At 38.3% G+C, this 19,917-nt stretch overlaps 1 protein-coding gene across 1 annotated transcript in view; it reads left to right on the forward strand.

Moving 5' to 3' along the window:
• SPARCL1 (SPARC like 1) overlaps positions 1–19,917 on the forward strand; it is a 47,510-nt gene that overhangs the window by 13,457 nt on the left and 14,136 nt on the right. Inside the window, exons 2-4 of the mRNA XM_032861945.1 lie at positions 13,582–13,646; positions 16,928–17,101; positions 17,485–18,483. Of these exons, the coding sequence (XP_032717836.1) occupies positions 13,593–13,646; positions 16,928–17,101; positions 17,485–18,483 (1,227 nt within the window). The 5' untranslated portion in view covers positions 13,582–13,592. The remainder of the gene's footprint in view (positions 1–13,581; positions 13,647–16,927; positions 17,102–17,484; positions 18,484–19,917) is intronic.

Consider the following 19,917-nt stretch of genomic DNA (forward strand, 5'->3'; position numbering starts at 1 on the left):
GGAGCTGTGACCTTCAAAAGAGGGACATAGTCACAAGAGAGGGAGCTGAGAAAATGCATACCCTGATTTTTCACTCCTCCTTCCCTCACATTTCTCCTGCAGTGCACCCCACCTGCTGAACCTAACAGAAACCATCAGGCAAGAGAACCTGAAGATGTAATTCACACAGGCTCTGGGAAAGCTCAGGTTGGAGAAGGCTTGGAGAGTGAATGTAGAGTGGATTTGGAGGAGCAGATGGAAGGTTTCTAGATATTTAGTTGGGGGGAAATCTTTTCCCAGGATGGGAGAGGTAGAATTAACAGCTGTAGACCAACTGTGTCCTCTCCTTGCTAGAATGAATCTTCTGGAGCTTCCCTTTGGAAGGCATGAATATGCCTACGTTTTTCATCCTATTTTCAAAGAACTTCTCAAACCTCAGCCATAAGATTAATTAAGGTTGTTGTATCTGCTTCTTTCAGAGAAGGCAGTGTGTAGTGGTGCACCACTGGGAAAAGCCATTGTTCTCCCTGTTTAATGTCTTGGCCCTCACCAAGGCACATGAGAGACTTCAACCATGTGCTGAATCCTGGAGGGAATTCTGCTTGGAGTGAGTCCTTTCATTAGTAGTTCTCACAAACACTACTCATCAAAGCCCACCATTGTTCCCCAGCAGAGCCCAACACCATGAGAATGAGGCTACTTGGAACTGTTCTTAGGTATGATTTGCTGTTTTTCTTAATCCTGGAAGAGAACTACCGCAGTGAATAGTTCTTAGTGCATTCACAGAGCTGAAAGCACTTGAAATTCCTCTCCCAACTAGCAGAGCTTAACAACCGATGTACTCTATTAACAAAAGGAAGACAATTTCCATTGAATCCAAAGAGGTTTTCTGTTGTGCTTGTTGAGTTTAACTAATAAGGGAAAGTCAAATAAGAATAGAGCAGAAAGCTAAGAACCTGACATTCAGGGGAAAGAAATTTCAGGGAAGTAGGGAATGAAATAAATGGGGCTGGGGTTAGGAGCATGGGATGTAGAGAAAAGAGCTAAAGGCAAAGAAAGAATAGGAGTAATATATCTGATCATATCATGGGCTAGGCTTCAAAGGTGAATTGTCATGCCAGTAACAACATGGAGCAAATCATTCAGGTATTATTAAGTCCTGCAACATGACAAATGCCACAGGCCTTCAGGAGTGCCATACTCAGGAGTAGATTCAGAATTTGTGAACCAGAAGTTTACTGTATGTATTGGGTCTTCTTTTTTAAAATAGAAAAATCAAAATTAGGTACGAGGCTTTGTAAGGAGCACATTCAAGTGGGGAACTTTAAAGCTTAAGCTTAAGTATATGTGAAAAATGGGGGGAGGAAAAAATAAATGTAAATATGAGAAAACCCTGCATGCACAGAGAAAAAGGAAATAAAAGGCCGGATATCGTAATATGATTCAGCAAATAAAAATAAATATGGCCAAAATAATTTTTCACAGTACACCACTCTCAAATAGCTCCCAAGGCAAAGCATTTTTACTATACTTGATTCAACTTCAGTTACAGAATCATCTATCTAATATGATAGGAGCCAGTGGTATCACAGTCTGAATTTTACAAAAGTCAGAAGAATTGACCTTGTCTATATGTCAGTGAAAACCTGTAACTGGTTTTAAGACACCATGTTTGCAGGGTACCTGGCTAGCTCACGCAATGGAGCATGTGACTCTTGATCTCGGCGTTGTGAGTTAAAGCCCCACACTGGGTGCAGGGGTAACCTAAAAATAAAATCTTTTTTAAAAAAAGATTTAAAAAAAATTTATTTTTAAAAAAATAAATAAATAAATAAATAAAGATACCATGTTTGCTCAGGTCTTCATGCTCTCTTAGCCCATTGGAATTTTTTTTTTAAGATTTTATTTATTTATTTGACAGAGAAATCACAAGTAGGCAGAGAGAGAGGGAGAAGCAGGCTCCCCGCTGAGCAGAGAGCCCAATTCGGAGCTTGATCCCAGGACCCTGGGATCATGACCTGAGCCAAAGGCAGAAGCTTTAACCCACTGAGCCACCCAGGCGCCCCTGGAATCATTTTTAACATAGGCCACAGTAGAAACTTTCAGAAGGGCTGGCAAATGCCTGAGGGCAAGAACAGAGAACTGCCTTCATGGGTCCATCATGTATAGTTGTGAAATGAGACCCAGTGAGATTAGTGAGTGGCAAGTGGTACAATCAGATGAGGAGCTCCAGGAGGAATGATGAAGAGGTGTGGAAACATAGCTGTCGCACAGTCTTGCCTAAGATAAGCCTGTGGGATCCTCTAAATATAATTAAAGTAGCCCTTTAATTATTTGTTGTAGAAGAGGAAGAATGTACTAATTTCTTCCAAGCTGGAGAGAGAGAGAGAGAGAGAAATCTTTGAGAATGTCCCTGAGAAACAATTCCTCTTGAAATCTTGCATGTTTGTCATTCATGACTGGGCACAGTGGCACAGAACTCCAGAACCTCTCACTGGATGGGTACTCTTTATGAAGTGGAGGTGAAGTGACAGGAATAACAGACGGTTCACAGGTGAAGTGCTTAGCATAGTAGCTGGCATATAGTAAAATCTCAAAAAATACAGGACATTATATTACCTATTGTGTATAACAGTTAATGACAAAAACCTACATTTTCAATAAAGCTATAGTTAGGTGAGTAAGTCAAAATCCCAAAGCTTCTTAAGAGCTAAACTCCAGAGTCCTAGAACATCACTTCTACCTCAGTCATTTGGTGAAGTAACTAAAGCCAGTCCAATTCGAGTGGCAGAGAATTAGACCTCTCAATAGGAGGGACAGCAGACAATGACAGCTATCTTTACCGTCCTGTAATGTTTATGTGTGCGAAATAAGAAATGTTAGAAGTTGTCTCAAGACAGCTACCCATGCAAGTTAGAATAGAGTTGACATTCGTGGATGTTTGGTTCTTAAAGGGGAGACCTGTTTCTGTCATACCAAATATTTCATCTAGATGTTTGTTTTGAGGCAACATGGGCTGTCCAGTAGAAGAATTTCAGGCATTTGAAATTTCAAATCCTAGGTTTCCCCCAAAAGGCCACTCCTATAAAATTCAGTCTAGCTGTCATCTTTTAAAATTCCAGATGAGGTTCTCATGAAAGTTTGATAATGAGACACTCTGTTTCTAACAGAAGGAAAAGATTCTTCTCAAAGTTCTCCACCATCTCTCATCCCTAACCTCTCTAGACCCACAAAAAGAAAGAGTGGTACAAAGGAAAGAACTTAAAAGGGATGAATTAAAGTCTCTGCAAAGTATTGATTGGACTTATTAAACCATGTTTACTTTATGAATGTTTCAAAGAAATGATATCCTTCATTTCATTTGTACAGGTGAAATCACCAAATGACTATATGATCACATTTGAGTCTCAAAACAACCCTAGAAGATAAATAGGAGAGGTACTATATTTTTGTCTGTTTTGTAGATAAAGAAATCAGTGACTTGACAAAAAGTCTCTTGGCTGGCAAAGGCAGCTCAGTTCTGGAGCTCAGATCTTCCAACTCAGTACCAAGTGTTCTCTCAGCTATGCCAATGCCTCTAAATAGACACACAAATTTGGGCAAAATAACATTATCTAATTTCATGTCAACTCTCCATATTTAAGTCCCTAGACTAATAACTTTGTATTCAAAAATTTGTCTTATTTCTGCACTTTTCACCGAGAGTTGTATTTGTTCTTTTTACAAAAAAGAACAATTTGCATTTCGTAGAGCACACACACCAAATTTGAATGTCTCAAAATATATGACTTTTTACTGATCCAAGATTAAATGGTATTCGTCATGCTTAGCAAGGACATCATGGTTTCCTTTTCAAAGTACTTTGCAAGCATCAGCTAATTAAGCCTCCCTGTCATCTTCAGTAGTACAGTTGTTTTCAAAATATCTCTCATTTCCCAGGAAAGTTCTCCACTCTGTCTTCTTTATACAAATCAGCACATTTGTTCAGTTCTTAAAATAAGCTAAAGGCTGTGAAATTACTTTGATCAGTGTGTGGCAAATACAATTAGCTCAGTAAGGAAAAATGCCCAGTGACTGGTATGAAGGACAAAATGGAACACAAGCACAAGAACTCAAGGCCTTCTACATTCTGAACACTAGATTGTTCCACGAGGTCTAGTCTTTAAAAGTATAACACAGTCATCTGCTTTATAAGTGAAAATTTGAGGTGGTTTCCTATTAGGGTCATTCTAAATGACACAGTCATATTCTGTCTTTAAATTTTGTCTTTTATTTCAGGATAAAAATAAACATGAGAACTAAAAAATAGAACTAAAAAATGGAACTAAAAAATAGTTCCATTCTAGACACAGTAAATAATCAGGGACCATATAGGAAATATTGGGTTGACTCTCCAAAAGCCTGCACGACTAGTCACCATAGGTCATGTGACAAACCCTATACTTATTTCATGTCTTAGTACGTCTTCCCACAGCTATGCCAAGATTCTCAGCATTGTAGTAGCTCCTTTGGGCTAAGAACAATGAGAAAATACCTCTTACCTGAGACCAGAAAGACATTAATTCAGGAATATCCTTATCTCCTAAGTATGGATTAGATGCATGTAGAAAACTAGAATTTAAATGTGTGGAATAGAGGACATGTCTGTTTGAGTTTATTTTTAAAGAGTGAACTAAAAGTAGAAATGTTCCAAAACCAAGACACCCGGTAAGCTTAAGATCACCAAGGGGAGGAAGACCTGGAAGGATGTAGGGAAAAAAGTAAAGGAACATTAAAGATTCATTTTCTTTATAACACAACTAATACAAGACATAAATGACTACAACGATAATATTGATGAGATGCACCAGGCAGAATGATGGAAATAACAATCAGTTACATGTATACGTTACTTCAGAGTTCGCAAAGAGCTTCTCCACCTCAGCGGCTCCCTCTGACAATGCAAGGAATTGTTATTTGCATTCTGTACATGAAGTTTAGAGAGATGAAGTAATTTGCTCAGAGTAATATTTAGTACTTGACAGAGCCAGGGCCCAAAGCCAGAATCTCTGATTTCTAGTCTTCAGCTTGTTCTGAAGCCATGGAAGAATGTTGGATTCTGAGTCCAAAGTACTGCATTCTAATCCTTGCTCACTTCTTAGCCTTGCGCATTTAGCCAAGTAATTTAGATTCTTCAGGCTTCCATCTCTTTATAGTCAAATGTTGTCTACTTCCTTTCCTTATTGGATCAAATGAGACCATATACAAGAAAGTTTTTTATAACTGTGAAATGTTATATAAATGTAAAAAGAGGTATAGCTAAGTGCAACTTAATGAATTCCTGGGGCCTTGCCTCAACATATCCTTATTGTTAAGCTTTCTTTCCTTTTGTCTGAAAGAACAAAGAATTCCTCTTCTCTTCAGAGTTAAACCTAACACCTGTGCTTTAGTAATAGACCAGCAAATATTTAACAAATTCTATCATCTTCCTTCATCTTCATCATCATTGTACAGATAAACAATGAGCATCAAAAAGCTAAATATTTTATCCAAGATTGTGCAAATTAAGTAGTAGAGCTCTGAATCAGAGCCTTTGTCTTTAATCACTGTGCATGCAATATTGCCTTCACAATGACTCAGGCAACTTCTCTGTTTTCCACCTGTTTCAGTTATCTATGAATAACTGAAATCTACCCCAAATTTAGGGTGGTTGCATAACAGTGATGCATAACAATCCACCCCAAAATTAAATGGCTTAAAACAATCCCCTTATTTGCACTAGATTCTGCAATTTGAACAGGACTCACCTGGGTAGTTCTTCTGGTGATTTTTGTCTAAAGTCACTCACGAGGCTCCAGCAAGCTGGGAGCTCAGCTGAAGCTGAACCATCCAAAATCGTCTTTCATTTCCCAGACTTCTATGTGGCCAGTGATTGAACTTATTAAGCCATTTTTGCTTTATGAATGTTTCAAAGAAATGATATCCTTCATTTCATTTGTAGAGGTGAAATCACCAAATGACTATATGATCACATTTGAGTCTCAAAATAACCCTAGAAGATAAATAGGAGAGGTACTATATTTTTGTCTGTTTTGTAGATAAAGAAATCAGTGACTGTGACAAAATCACACCTGATTCAGAGATCCAAGCTAGTCTCTAGTCCAGATTTTCTTACAACATGGTGAATGGCTTTCATAGGAAGACAAATCCCAATATGTAAGTGCCTACTAAGCTTCTGCTGGCATCATGCCTGATATTGTCCCATTAGCCAAAACAAGTCATAAGACCAAGGCCAAAGTCACAGGGAATAAGGCCCAAAAGTTGTAGTTCACTAGGGTTATCATTGTTTATCCCATCTCCTCCCTGTTTATCTTCTCATTCATTACTTACGCTTTCCCTTCAGCATAGAAGATACTTTAATGACCACATTTTAATATAAATAAAAATTTTCAGTGACCACACATTCCCGCTTAGCTACCATCTTACATTCCTTTCATAGTCAACTACCTTAAGTGAGTGGTCTACTTTCATTGTCTTCATTCCTTCTACTCCTCAGTCACTGCAGACTGGCCCACACCAACACCATTTCACCAAACCTACTCTCCTTCAATTCTCCAATAACCTCTGTATTTCCAAAGGCAGTGGATAATTCACTGGCCTCGTTTACTCTGACCTTTCTGTAACATTTAACACTTTCTTATGTGACTCCTTTCTCTGATCCTTTGTATCTTTAGCTTTTCTCATCCTCTAATGGCACTAAATGGTCTTCATTCATCAGGGTTGTAGCTCCTGCTCTCTGCCTTACTCACTATATAGCTTCCCATGCTAATAGCATTCAAAACTATCTTTAACCCCGAACTCTGTGCTTATCCCTAGACCTGTTTATCCAAGTATGTCACTACTCAAATGCAATGAATTTAAAACTAATTTATCATTTTTCTTCTAAAATCATATCTTCCTGTTATAATCCCTTATTTTGGTGATGAATGCCACCATTTACCCAGCTGCCCAAGTTAGAAATGTGATAACCCAAGACTCTTCCTTTTCTTCTTCCAACAGTATCCAATTGGTCATTAACTCTTTTTTGTTCTGACTTTAAATAGTTCTCAGAACTCTCCAGTGGTAAATGTTTAACAATCAGCTTTGGACAGGATGGTTTGGGGCTACTGGGGTTGTTGGGTAGCATTATCTGATTTCAAATGCCTTTTATCCCTATTTCTGTTGCATTATGTATACATCACATTATATTAAATCAAATCATTGATTTATTTGACCTCCTCCTTTTCCATTCTTCAGACAGGAACCATGTAGCCCTGTGCTTAGGTAATGTCTAGTAATAAATGGATAAATGGATAAAAGAGTGAAAGAGTGATGTACTCCCTGGCCAATGTGACACGTTTCTTCTTGATCCATTCAGCTGTGCTCCATTTAAGAAAACAAAGGGAATTGTGTAAGATCCTATGATCAAGTTAAAGGGAATTGTTTTTCTCAAATTTAATGAGCTATACACATTGCTCTAAGAACTAAAGTCAAGGGAAATTAGTCTTGAAACCCACAATACTTGTGATGATTCTTCCTTGCTCTTTATGTTGCTACCATTTATAAGAAAATGTGGTAACAATCTCTTAGCCTCATTTCATTGTTATTTGTGATGAATGTAGGCAAGAGTCCTGCATCCTGCAGCCCTGTTAAGCTGTTACCTAAAATTAACCATCACACATGTTATCCCCATTCTAGATAGGGACTCTGAGGCTCAGAGAGTTAAGTAATTTGCTAAAGATGACATAGATGGCAGCTGCGGGACCAAATTCAAATACACATCTTTCTTTCTTTTTTTTTTTTTTTAATTTTTTTCTTTAAGATTTTATTTATTTATTTGACAGACAGATATTACAAGTAGGCAGAGAGGCAGGCAGAGAGAGAGGAGGAAGCAGGCTCCCCGCTGACCAGAGAGCCCGACGTGGGGCTCGATCCCAGGACTCTGAGATCATGACCTGAGCCGAAGGCAGAGGCTTTAACCCACTGAGCCACCCAGGCGCCCCCAAATACTAATACTTCTAACCCCAAAGCACCATTCTCCTTGTACTAAACTGGTAGTTCTCCATCAGGGCAATTTTATCCTCCAGGGGATACCTGGCAATATCTGGAGACATTTTTGGTGTCATAACTGGTGGGGGATGAGGGACTTGCTATGAAATCTAATGGGTAGAAGTCTCACAGTTGCTGCTAAACATCCTACACGCAGAAGAATGCTAAACATTCTCCATACTACAAAGAATCACCCACCCAGAAATGTTCATAGTGCCAAGATAAAGAAAGCCGGCGCTAAATTATACTATTTTGTATTTTTACCATTTCCTACTGCTAGTAGAATAGTAATATGCTGATCTAAAATATAAATGACTGTAGTTCCATAAATCTAATAAATACTGGCAAAATGAATGAATGAATGAATGTTAAATTTTGAATATGGGGGAAGGAAACTGCATTTTTCAATGACTTTTTACATTAGCATTTACTAAGAGCATAAAATATTTTAAATTATCATCAATAATAGAAATAGGAAATAGATACCACTTATGTGCTTGAAGCATTAAATACCACAATATAAAATGTTTTATTTTGATACTATAAAATCATACAATATATTGTCAGTGGTATTAGTAGTTTAAGGAAAAGAGATAACAGCAGTTTGTGGTTCATGAGATTCATAGAATTATCATGTTTTAGCAGTATAAAATATTAGAGCTGAAGGATCATCAAGGTCACCTGCTTCATTGTTCATCACTTAAGAAAACTGTATCTAGGAAAGGGTAAGTGAGTTACCCAAGGTCTCTTGGCCAGTGAAGGACAGTGTTGGAATCAGAATTCAGCTCTCCTGACAGTTACATGCTTTTTTCATTCCAAGGTATTTTTTCAATATCTCTGAAGTGTTAGAATTTGGGGTGTGGGGTGTTGCTGCATATTTTCATTTAAACATGTACCTCATCCAAAGGAAATTGAATTTCTATGTTTTTGCCTTGTTTAGACAATAAAAAGCATTATTGAAAGGGATTTTTGATATCAAATAACCCAACCAACATTCTATGATAAGACTTTTTCCTCAACATAGAAAAGTATATTTGCTGTGTATGCAAACTCTTGAACCTTACAATATCGGAACTCTTTATTTAAAAATTTAGAGTGAATTCTCAACTTGTTCCCATACTGGCTTAGGGTTTTTTTCCTCCTTCCATGCATCTTTGTATAAGAGGTAAATGGAGATCTTGATTTGCAAAGGAGCTGGGAATGCACCAGCACAGGAGCCAGGAAAGCTGGGTTCAAGGCCAGTTTCCTTTCTTAACAGCTCTCTGGCCTCCAGCATGTCCTGTCATAGCCTTTCTAGCCCCGTTCGTCATCTCCCACATCATGAGGTTATTGAAAAGGTTGAAGAAGATACTATCCCATTTGTAGATCTGTTTGGTAAACAAAGAGCACTTTGATAATATAAACTTCCAGTATTTGTTATACACCATTACTAATTCTAAATAATGTTTATTTAAGGATATAAACAGAACACACATTCCTCTGTTAGTACTCTGAATTCCTGAAGTTATGGACAGTCATCTTCAGAGGAGTCCTTTAGAGGAATTGAATTTAAGTCTTCAAGCTGAATACATACATGTTATTCTCATTAAAAATGGAACAGATTAGCTTATTTGAGGTGATACAAGGTTACAAGTGATTTATGTTTTCCCCCACACTCAATCTTTAATCTCCATTCTTCCAACACACTATCCCCTAGCCGGAATAATGGGATAGGTGTGTTCTTATTTTTTCTAACATGATAAGGAAGTCTGTCCTACCACCTGTAGGCTCCTTTTCTTTAATAAAAACTTTATTTGCTAATGAAGTTAGAACCAAAGACCTTAGTAATTCCTATTGTCCTAGAAATAGTAGTAGCTGCAGCAGCAGCAGTGGTAGTAACACAGATATAAATCAGATGAAGAAATAGAAATCATCTGTTCATTAGATAGTATAGATGAAACATATGCATATATTGCCACTCTGCTAAAATTCCAGTATAATGATAGGAAAGGAAAAATAATAATATAAACTCACAATGAAAAGAAAAAAGAGAGGGTGACAAGATAAAAGATAACGGCAAATTTTTGGAATTTAGCAAGCAATTGGAAGAACAGGGAAAGCTTAAATCTAAGGATGTTCAGAGAAGGGTGCCATAGACAAAGAAGCCAGTTCCCACTGCAGAACTCAAAAAAGTTTCAAAATTGGGGGTACCAGGTCATTTGGAAGTTGAGGCAAGGGTAGAGGCTGAAATCAGGGGGATTGGTTGAAAGCCTCTTAGATAAACTGATACCAGATTTCTTGCTCATGCTGGCATTGACAGAGGACTCCCCATTTCACCCTAAACAGGAAAGAGAAGGTTATTCTCTGGCCCTGGGCTTTAGAGAGGTACCATGGAGGGTGGGATGTGACGCCATACAGAAATCTGGGGACTAAGTGAGAGTCTGTGTATGCCCTGAGAGATTTCCAGTCCCTTCACTCCTTCATCTCACAGCATGGAGCAACCAGGCTTTTACCTCGCCCTATGGGGTAGGAAGTACGAAGATCTTCCCTGGCGGGGTGGGGGGAACTCCCCAAGAAAAAAAACCTGACAATGACATCAAGGGCATTGCATCAAAAGTGTTAGGTTACTGTCTGAGCCCCTCCGTGGTAGCTCTCCAAAGTGACAAGCCCTGCCTGTGAAATGTCGAATTGGCTTTTTAGTGACTTGCTACCAAATATTACCATACAAGCAAGACATTACACATTCGAGAAAAGCTTTCGACATAAAAATCAAAGACCAAAGTAATCCAGAAAAACAGGGATAATATGGAAACAGAAAATACAGGGTTCAGAGAAAATTTTTTAAATATTGAATTAATATCTTCAAAAACAAGAGTATATATCACACTAAAGAAAAAAGATGATAACATCTAAAAGGGGGAACATCAGGAAATAAATTTAAAGTGTGTGAGCAAAACATTTAAAAAATTAGTAGTAGAGAAAAAAGATAAAAAACTTGAGGAAGTTTCCCAGAATAATATAAACAAGATGGAAAAAAGGAGCAAAAATTGTAAGTAAATTAGAGAACCAACCCCCAAATTCTGACATTTAACTATTATGAATTCCAGAAAGAAAATACAAAAAAATAGAGTAATAAAAATTATCAAAGAATTAACATGTGAAAATTTCTCAGGGGGCACCTGGATGGCTCAGTGGGTTAAGCCACTGCCTTCGGCTCAGGTCATGATCTCAGGGTCCTGGGATCGAGCCCCACCTGGGGCTCTCTGCTCAGCGGGAAGCCTGCTTCCCCCTCTCTCTCTACCTGCCTCTCTGTCTACTTGTGATCTCTCCCTCTGCCAAATAAATAAATAAAATATTTTTTAAAAATTTCTCAGAACCGAAATATATGAATTTCCAAATGAAACAGGTCTAATGAGAGCCTAAAGTAAATTAAAAAGGATCCAAACTGGAGTGTCTGGCTGACTTAGTATGTAACTTTTGATCTCGGGTCATGAGTTTGAGCCCTGCATTGGGTGTAGAGATTACAAAAATAAAAAATAGGGGTGCCTGGGTGGCTCAGTGGGTTAAACCTCTGCTTTTGGCTCAGGTCATAATCTTGGGGTCCTGGGATTGAGCCCCGCATCAGGCTCTCTGCTCAATGGGGAGCCTGCTCCCCTCCCAACCCCGCCTGTGTCTCTGCTTACTTGTGATCTCAGTCTGTCAAATAAATAAATAAAATCTTAAAAAAAAAAATAGTTTGTTTTGTTTTGTTTTGTTTTGTTTTTAAGGATCCAAACTAAGGCAGAGATTGTAATACCCTAAGATACTAAGAACAAATATTGAAGCTTGGGGAAAAAACTTAAAAGCTTACATAAAGAAAGAAAAAAACCAATCCTCATTAAAAAAAAAAAAATGGAGGGGGCGCCTGGGTGGCTCAGTGGGTTAAGCCTCTGCCTTCGGCTCGGGTCATGATCCCAGGGTCCTGGGATTGAGCCCCACATCGGGCTCTCTGCTCTGCAGGGAGCCTGCTTCCTCCTCTCTCTCTCTCTGCCTGCCTCTCTGCCTACTTGTGATCTCTTTCTGTCAAATAAATAAATAAAATCTTAAAAAGAAAAATAAAGAGGAGGCAATTTCTAGGGCCAGACAAAACAAAATATTGTTCAAGAAATAAATGTAAGTGTGGTTCAACACAGGAAATTACTACTTGGCTCAGCTGTGAGGAATATACACATTATTCGTAAATGTTATATAGTGATTTAAGTAAGAATTGTGATGTCATTAGTTTAGGAAGAGAAATGGGGAAGGAGAAGAGTATGTTTGTGCATGTGTGTGCATGCATATGGCATGTGTGTTAAGCGATAGCTATTATAGTATTAAATCAATAAAATAATTTTTAACATTAATGTGTTTTTAAATATGTATTTATTTTAAACGTCTATTTAAGCATCTGTTTTGAAATAATGAGGTAACCAGCAGAAGAAACTGTTTACATTCTTTATAAACCTCAAAATATTATTTAAAGCTCTATGGATACATTTATGTATAAAAGATTGCAAAAATAATTTAAAAGAGTCACCTACTATTTCTAGGAGACCCAGAGAATATCTTTTAAAGACTAGAAACTCTGTTCCTAATCCCAGATGGAGTTGGATTGCCAGGTTTAGAAATACTCCACAGGGAAATGTACATCACCCACTCCTTTTAAGAGAATTCCCCAGGAGGCCAGTTTACTTTGCCTTCTTTGAGCTTCTCTTGCCTCATCTCTCAACTGAAAAAGTTCATTTAGAACAAACTCCAATTCAAAGCAAATAGCAGAACTGAAACAGACCAGGGGCAAATGCCAGCTCTTCTTTTGGAGGAGAGCCTCTGCTCAGATCCAGCTGGCTGTTGCCAGGAATACCAGTGGTTGCTAAGAGGCCCAGTGGTTCAGGAGAAACTGCAGATCTGGAGGGTTGTGGGGGGTGGGGGAGGGTGGAGTTTTTGTTTTGTTTTTTTGTTGTTGTTGTTCAGATCTGGGTTTTTACCTGAAACCTTTGGACTTTAAAATGCTGTTTTAAAATACCCAGTGCCTACCAAACCAAACCCATCTGCAGGCCCCCACCCACCCACACAGACTGCCAGTGTGAGACCTCTGAATTAGAGGAACACTGATGACTGCTTTAGGCAGCACAATGTCTCATTCCTAAAACTCTGCATTGAATATATGTGTATCTTCACCACCGAAGAGGCGGGTTGTTTTATCCCAACCTGACATACTATACTATTTCACTTTGTCCCTTTTATCTTCACTGTGAACACTCAATCGGCATAGCGCCTCTATTCAAGGAAACACAAGCATAAAGAGAGGTAAGTTCTGCCAAACACAGCTGGGCCAGAAAATCAAGGAGTCATTCTCACAGAGACACGATTGGGTAAAAACTCGTTAATCCATTTTTCCAGATACATTAGTGTACACAAAGACAATAATCACCTTTAAATGTAAAGATCAATATCAAGCTCAATATTTGCTGAGATTATCTTTTAATCTTTCACAAGGAAATTTTACCCACCACTGCTAATTATCTTCTTGGTTCACAGGCCTAGAAAACATGAAGACTGTGCTTTTTTTCCTATACATTTTGGGAACTGCAGCTGCAATCCCGGTAAATATCCTTTTTTTCTGTTGTTACATCTCTCCTTCCTGACATTTAATTTAGACATCCTCCATTTAAAAAGAAAATGTGTGCATATAGTGGTTTGAAATTCTCTTTTTAATTTTAATGTTATTTTTTCCCAAGCAGGGAACAAACAACTAGAAAAATTGAGATAAAATACTTTCTAAAAGAATACTTCTTTCAGAACTACCAGATTCCACAAGATAGAATAAATCAAAAGCTGAAAATGTCGATTATCAGTTTTTAGAAAGAGGATATGCCAGGGCATAAAGGCCAACGAGAACGGGAAGAAATAAATTGTCTTATGAAAATTCATCACTTAGCATGAGAAGCCCAAGAAATTAGTATGAGAAGTCTTGGGAGTGCATACCTATACCCTTCAGCAGCATTTCCTTCGAGTTCAAATATACACTGGCTGATCAATTCTGAGTCTGTAATAAAACAGGAACCGATGGGTTAGGGGCAGGAAGTGGAATCGTGATCATAAATCAGCTCCTAACACATGCTTGGAGGTGGGGGGTGGTGTGGATGTTGTTGAAAAAAGAACTAGAACATTTTTTTTTCTTCATGATCAGATACACTGGCCCCACCATTCACACAGCAATAAATTGTCTACACACAAATCAGAATCATTTGAGACCATGTCAGCCCCCTTAAAATTACCCGAAAGTGTTTGTTGTTGCTGTTGTTAGCAGAACCATGGCTTGGATGATCATCATCCACTTAATCTATAATCAAACCAAAGGATTTGTGCCATTTTTTTCTTTTTCACCAAATGGAGGAATCAGTCTCCTCTAAAGAAACAAAGTAATTTCTCTCATCCCTTCTCTTCCTCATTCTCTACTCTGTCTAGGCTTCTGTTCTTGGTTTTTGGATAGCTGGTGGCTAACATTTGGTTGACAGATGTGTCAGCAAAGACAAACGTCATGCCACCCAGACCAGGCAGTTCTTAGAAAACAGAGTGTATGACAACACTGCTAGGGCTTAAGTAACTGGACTACAACACTACTTATGCTTAAGTAACTGGAGCTACTCCAGCTGAAATTATACATTGTCCTCTGAAATTACAAAAGTGGGATAAATTATGTTCAGCACAGAAAGAAGCTTCCACAGACCCATTGTTTTCTCCTAAAAATGTGTTTTGCCCTTGCAGCTGTTGCCACTATGTAAACAGACATCAAAAGCATCTCTCAACCAAATGTTTGAATAACACATCTGCATGTAGACACATTTTAGATGTTTTTTTCTTTAGGACAGTTCCTTGTGCAGATCCAGTCAGATGCTAAAAAGCTAAATATCTTCTCATACGGTTTACCCATTAAAAATCTTGTATCATTTTCCTCACCTGCCTGAATTCTACACAAGTAAGTGGATTCTGTGTGGTTAGGAGATTCCACACAAATTTCCAGATGTTATGTTGTTATAGCTGTGGGAATAATAAAATAGAATTTGATTTCAGAAAATTTCTGAAAGAAGAAAAGCTGCCGTGCTTTTTGTGCATTTCTTCCAGCTTAAGGAGGCAGAGCAGAGGAAGAAGGATGCAGAGAGGGGGCGCAGTTCCCTACTAATAAGCTAAAATCTCCTTCCATTGCCTTCCATGATGTCTCTGCTGGCAATCTGCCAGACTGGCCACCATTCTTTCTCCTTTCTCTCTTATAAATGGCTTCTTTGGAAATTTTTTCAAATATCATTACTCCTTTTAGTTGAGAAGGTGATAAGAAGCAAGAGAGCAAACAGCATCTAAAATGAATCTTGTAGGGACACCTGGGTGGCTCAGTTGGTTAAGCCGCTGCCTTCGGCTCGGGTCGTGGTCCTGGGGTCCTGGGATCGAGTCCCGCATCGGGCTCCTTGCTCGGCAGGGAGCCTGCTTCCTCCTCTCTCTCTGCCTGCCTCTCTGCCTGCTTGTGTGTACTCTCTCTCTGACAAATAAATAAAAATCTAAAAAAATAAAAAATAAAAAAAATAAAAAATAAAATGAATCTTGTATGCCATGTCTTTCCTTATATAATCAGTACAACAGAATGTAATCATAAAGACAAGTCAGTGCAAATAGAATCTGAGTTCTGTACTTACACCTAGATCTGCCTGACATCTGAGCATCCGTAGTATCTCTCCGATAAAGATTTGTGGTGAATGCCTGCTTACAGTATCAGAGAGTTCACAGTGTTACCACTGTATCATACCACTGCTAACAACAGTCATTTTTTCACTTGGGTAGTTTATTTCAATTTCCAGACTTTAATATATGTGTAAACTTATCTTGATATTTCTGCTTATTTCAACTTGATAGATGACAGGGTAGAGATTTACAGTTTGTCAAGTGACAGATTCTTAATAACAGAGTCAAGACTTGAAGGGAGATCTCTTCTAAGTCCATTGTTAAACTTCCCCATTGTATTACTGCCCGCTCTTCATCTAGGCCTTTAGTCTTGCTAGAAATAGAGCCATCCCTCTAGTTGAAATAATACTCCATACCTCTTCTTGACTAGAATGAAGTGTACTGTTTCACACAACTTTTGAATTAGTTCCACATTAAATTATTTTTTACTGTAAGATTTCTTGTTGGATATAAGGCTGATAGTGTTAAGAAAATAAATATTGAATAAAAAGTTTATATCTTTTCTGCTAATTAGCAGCAGTTACTTAAAAGTTAACTTAAGGAAATGTAGTGTTACATCCTTTGGTTAATTTAGTTTCACTTGGACTTTCTGCTAAACAACAGTTCTCAAAATTATAAAGTATGAATATTATATTTTTTAAAAGTTTGAAAAGCACAGAAAATACTTCCAAAACTCAAAGATGACTATTATTGAAATAATTTTTGCTCCATTTTCACCTAGTCTCTGCATATATAACATTTTCTTAAATATGTTTGTGATTCTGTTTTCATTTAACATTATAATATGGACATTTGCTTATATTCTTAAAAATTCTAGAGAGTCTCTTTTTTTAAGATTTTATTTATTTATTTGATAGAGAGAGATCACAAGCAGGCAGAGAGGCAGGCAGAGATAGAGAGGAAGAAGCAGGCTCCCTGCTGAGCAGAGAGCCCAATTCGGGACTCGATCCCAGGACCCTGGGATCATGACCTGAGCCGAAGGCAGAGGCTTAACCCACTGAGCCACCCAGGTGCCCCAAGAGTATCCTTTAAGTGATATTATGTATGAAACATATTGCTACTAATAATGATGACAATAAAAGAGTAACTGGAAATTTTGAATGTTAACATCTAGACATGAATAACATGAGCTAATTTCTAATTTTTTCAGACAAGTGCAAGGTTCCTGTCTGATCATTCCAAACCAACTGCTGATTCCTTGAGTTCCATCCAACAGGCTGAAATACTAGTAACACCCAACAACACTGCAATCCCCATGTTAAGGGTTGAAGATGCAGAAAATGAAAAGGAAATTACAGTGTCTGTAGATCATCCAAACCATAAGGTAAAAGTAACCTGGTTACACTGTTACAATTTTAAAATTTTCCAAAGGTCTCGATTTCAAAGCGTAGTCAAGGATATTACCTCATTCTCACTCATCTCAGTTTGATTTTTAAAAGACAGCGATCACATCAACTGTCTCCAATCACCAGAAGAACTGTGAGAATAAGTTTTACACCTTCGGCCAAGGTGCTATATAATCATGTCATATCACAAAATTTGAATTCAGGTTAAACTTTTAGTTATAGAATGTGGAGAACATTATATATGAGTTTACTTGATATTATGTGATGATAAAGAGTAATAATATTAAGTGTTGGCTTATGAATTATAAATATAGATATTCCACTATCATTTGTTTCAAGAGTAAACTTATTTTCTTTTAAGGCTGAAAAATCTTCATTACTAAAGTCAAAGGAGGAAAATCATGACCAGTCAGCAGATCAGGACCAGAGTTACAGTCCAGAGCTCAGATTACAGGATGAAGAGGAAAGTGAAAGTGACTTAAGTGAGAATTTGGAGTATATACCATCTGAAGGTACATTGGACCTACAAGAAGATGGGGGTGATCCTCAAAAGAAAAAAGTCCCAGAGAACATTGATTCCCTTGCTCCTAATATTAGTTCCACTATAGATCCTAACCAACAAGAAAGCATTACAAAAACAGAAAAAGAACAGGAACAACCAATAAATGATTTACATCCTCAGCTGAATAGGAGCAACAAAGATAGCCAAGATGTAAGTGATCAAGGAAACCAAGAGCAGGATCCAAATATTCCCAATGGAGAAGAGGAAGGGGAAGAAGAACCCGGAGAAGTTGGTACCCACAACGATAACCAAGAAAGGGGGAGAGAACTTCCCAAGGAGCATTCTAACAGCAAGGAGGAAGAAGACAGTACCCAATCTGATGATGTTTTGGAAGAGTCCAATCAGCCAACTCAAGTAAGCAAGATGCAGAAAGATGAATTTGATCAGGGTAACCAAGAACAAGAAGAGGATAGTTCCAATGCAGAAATGGAAGATGAAACTGCATCAAAAATTAACAAGCACAATCAAGATGCTGAATGGCAGAGCCAAGAAGAAAAACCTGATGTTATCAGCAACCATGAGGAGATAGATAAGAAGTCTGTTTCTGAAGCTCTGCCTGTGGAGCCTACCGAAGCTGGTAACATCATGCCCAGAAATCACGGAGTTAATGCTGATGGTGATGATGACCCCAGACACGATGCAGGTGATGACTACGAATTCATCCCAAGTGAGACCTTCGTAGAGGCTGAAAGATCTCAATCCATTGCCTATAACCTCAAATATGAAGAAGAAAAAGAGAGAGAGCGAGCACATGAGAATGGGAACGTAGATGCCAGTGAGCCTGGAGAATACCAAGAGGTGAGACTCTTTACAATAATGCTTTTCCGATAGAGCAGTTAGCTTTATCAAGACATAGCCATGACCTTTCTCTGTGCTCTCACAGTCTCCTATGCCTATCTCTATCGGCACATTATGAAAATACATCAAAATTACTTATTTCCCTCTGTATCTTCATCACTAGGCTGAAAGTGCCTGTTTTGTTTGGGTTCCCCTAGAAGCGGATCCTGGATTTTAGTACAGTTTGACAAGTTCAGGGAACAAAGAGGAGTGGAACATGATACAGGGAAGGAAAGGAAGCTAATCAAAGGTACATAATTAAAGCCATGTAAAGCACACTTCTCTGAATTACCCCATCTGGAGAGTGAGGGAGCTAGAGCTTTATGCAGACTGAGAATTGCTAGGAGAGGTATTAATTCCCCAGCACTTTTGGTCTCTCCTTTGAACAGGCCAGATAGATTGCCATGATATTTTGAGCACAGAGGCACAGATACAGGCAATTGAAAGTGGCTGGAGTGAACTAGAATGGTAAACTCTGACAGATCTGAGGGTTGGGAGACACTGACAACTATTGCTCCAATGTCTAGAGAGTAGATGCAATGTAATATTCAAGTTGAATCACCAATGTCTAGCAAAATGCCTCTAACATAGTAAGAGATCCAGGAATGTCTGTTGATTTAACTATAAGGATTAAGAATAAAGACTTCAGCTATAACTTTATTAAGCAAACCTCAGCAGAGTGGGAGTTGGGGAGAAGCATATTGTTATTGGGTTTTAATCATTCCGAGCTTTCATGCAAAACACTAGCAGCCACCCAGTAGGACTTGACATAGCTTTTGGTGGCCAAAGTCAACAGTAACCTTGTTTTCTGAGCCCTCTGCTGCCATTTTATGGTAAGAGTTTTATTACCCTTCAGAACCCTGGGGCCCCTGGGTGGCTCCGTTGGTTAAGCATCCAACTCTTGGTTTCAATTCAGGTCCTGATCTCAAGATCGTGAGATTGAGCCCCATGTAGGGCTCCACGCTTAGCATGGAACATGCTTGAGTTTCTCTCTCCTTCTTCCCCTGCTCCTCCTCCCCCCACTTACTCTCTCCCTCTTTAAAATAAAAAAGTAAATCTTGAAAAAATAAAAAAAGGGAATCTGATAAGAAAACTTTATCAACAGCTTCATAGGGATTACTGATGTAAATGTGTCTTAGCTATGGAATCACACGATAATACTACATTTCTACTGTTTTCCCAAATCCAAAGGGAAGGTTCCAACTTTGCTCCAGATGTTAGTTCCAACTTTGATTGAGTCATCCCCAGAGATATAGCACTGAATCCAGTTGAAGACACAAATGGCTCCTGTTCTCCAAGTGTTGCTATTTTCACAATTACAGCTGGTACCTTTTTGAGATCTGAAATGATTTGGGTATGAAAAGCTTTGTGAAGGTATGCAGTGGGAATACAAAT

This window comes from Lontra canadensis, unplaced genomic scaffold (genome assembly GCF_010015895.1).
Source record: "Lontra canadensis isolate GAN:19392208 unplaced genomic scaffold, GSC_riverotter_1.0 scaffold1, whole genome shotgun sequence".
In the NCBI taxonomy this organism is placed as follows: Eukaryota; Metazoa; Chordata; class Mammalia; order Carnivora; family Mustelidae; genus Lontra; species Lontra canadensis.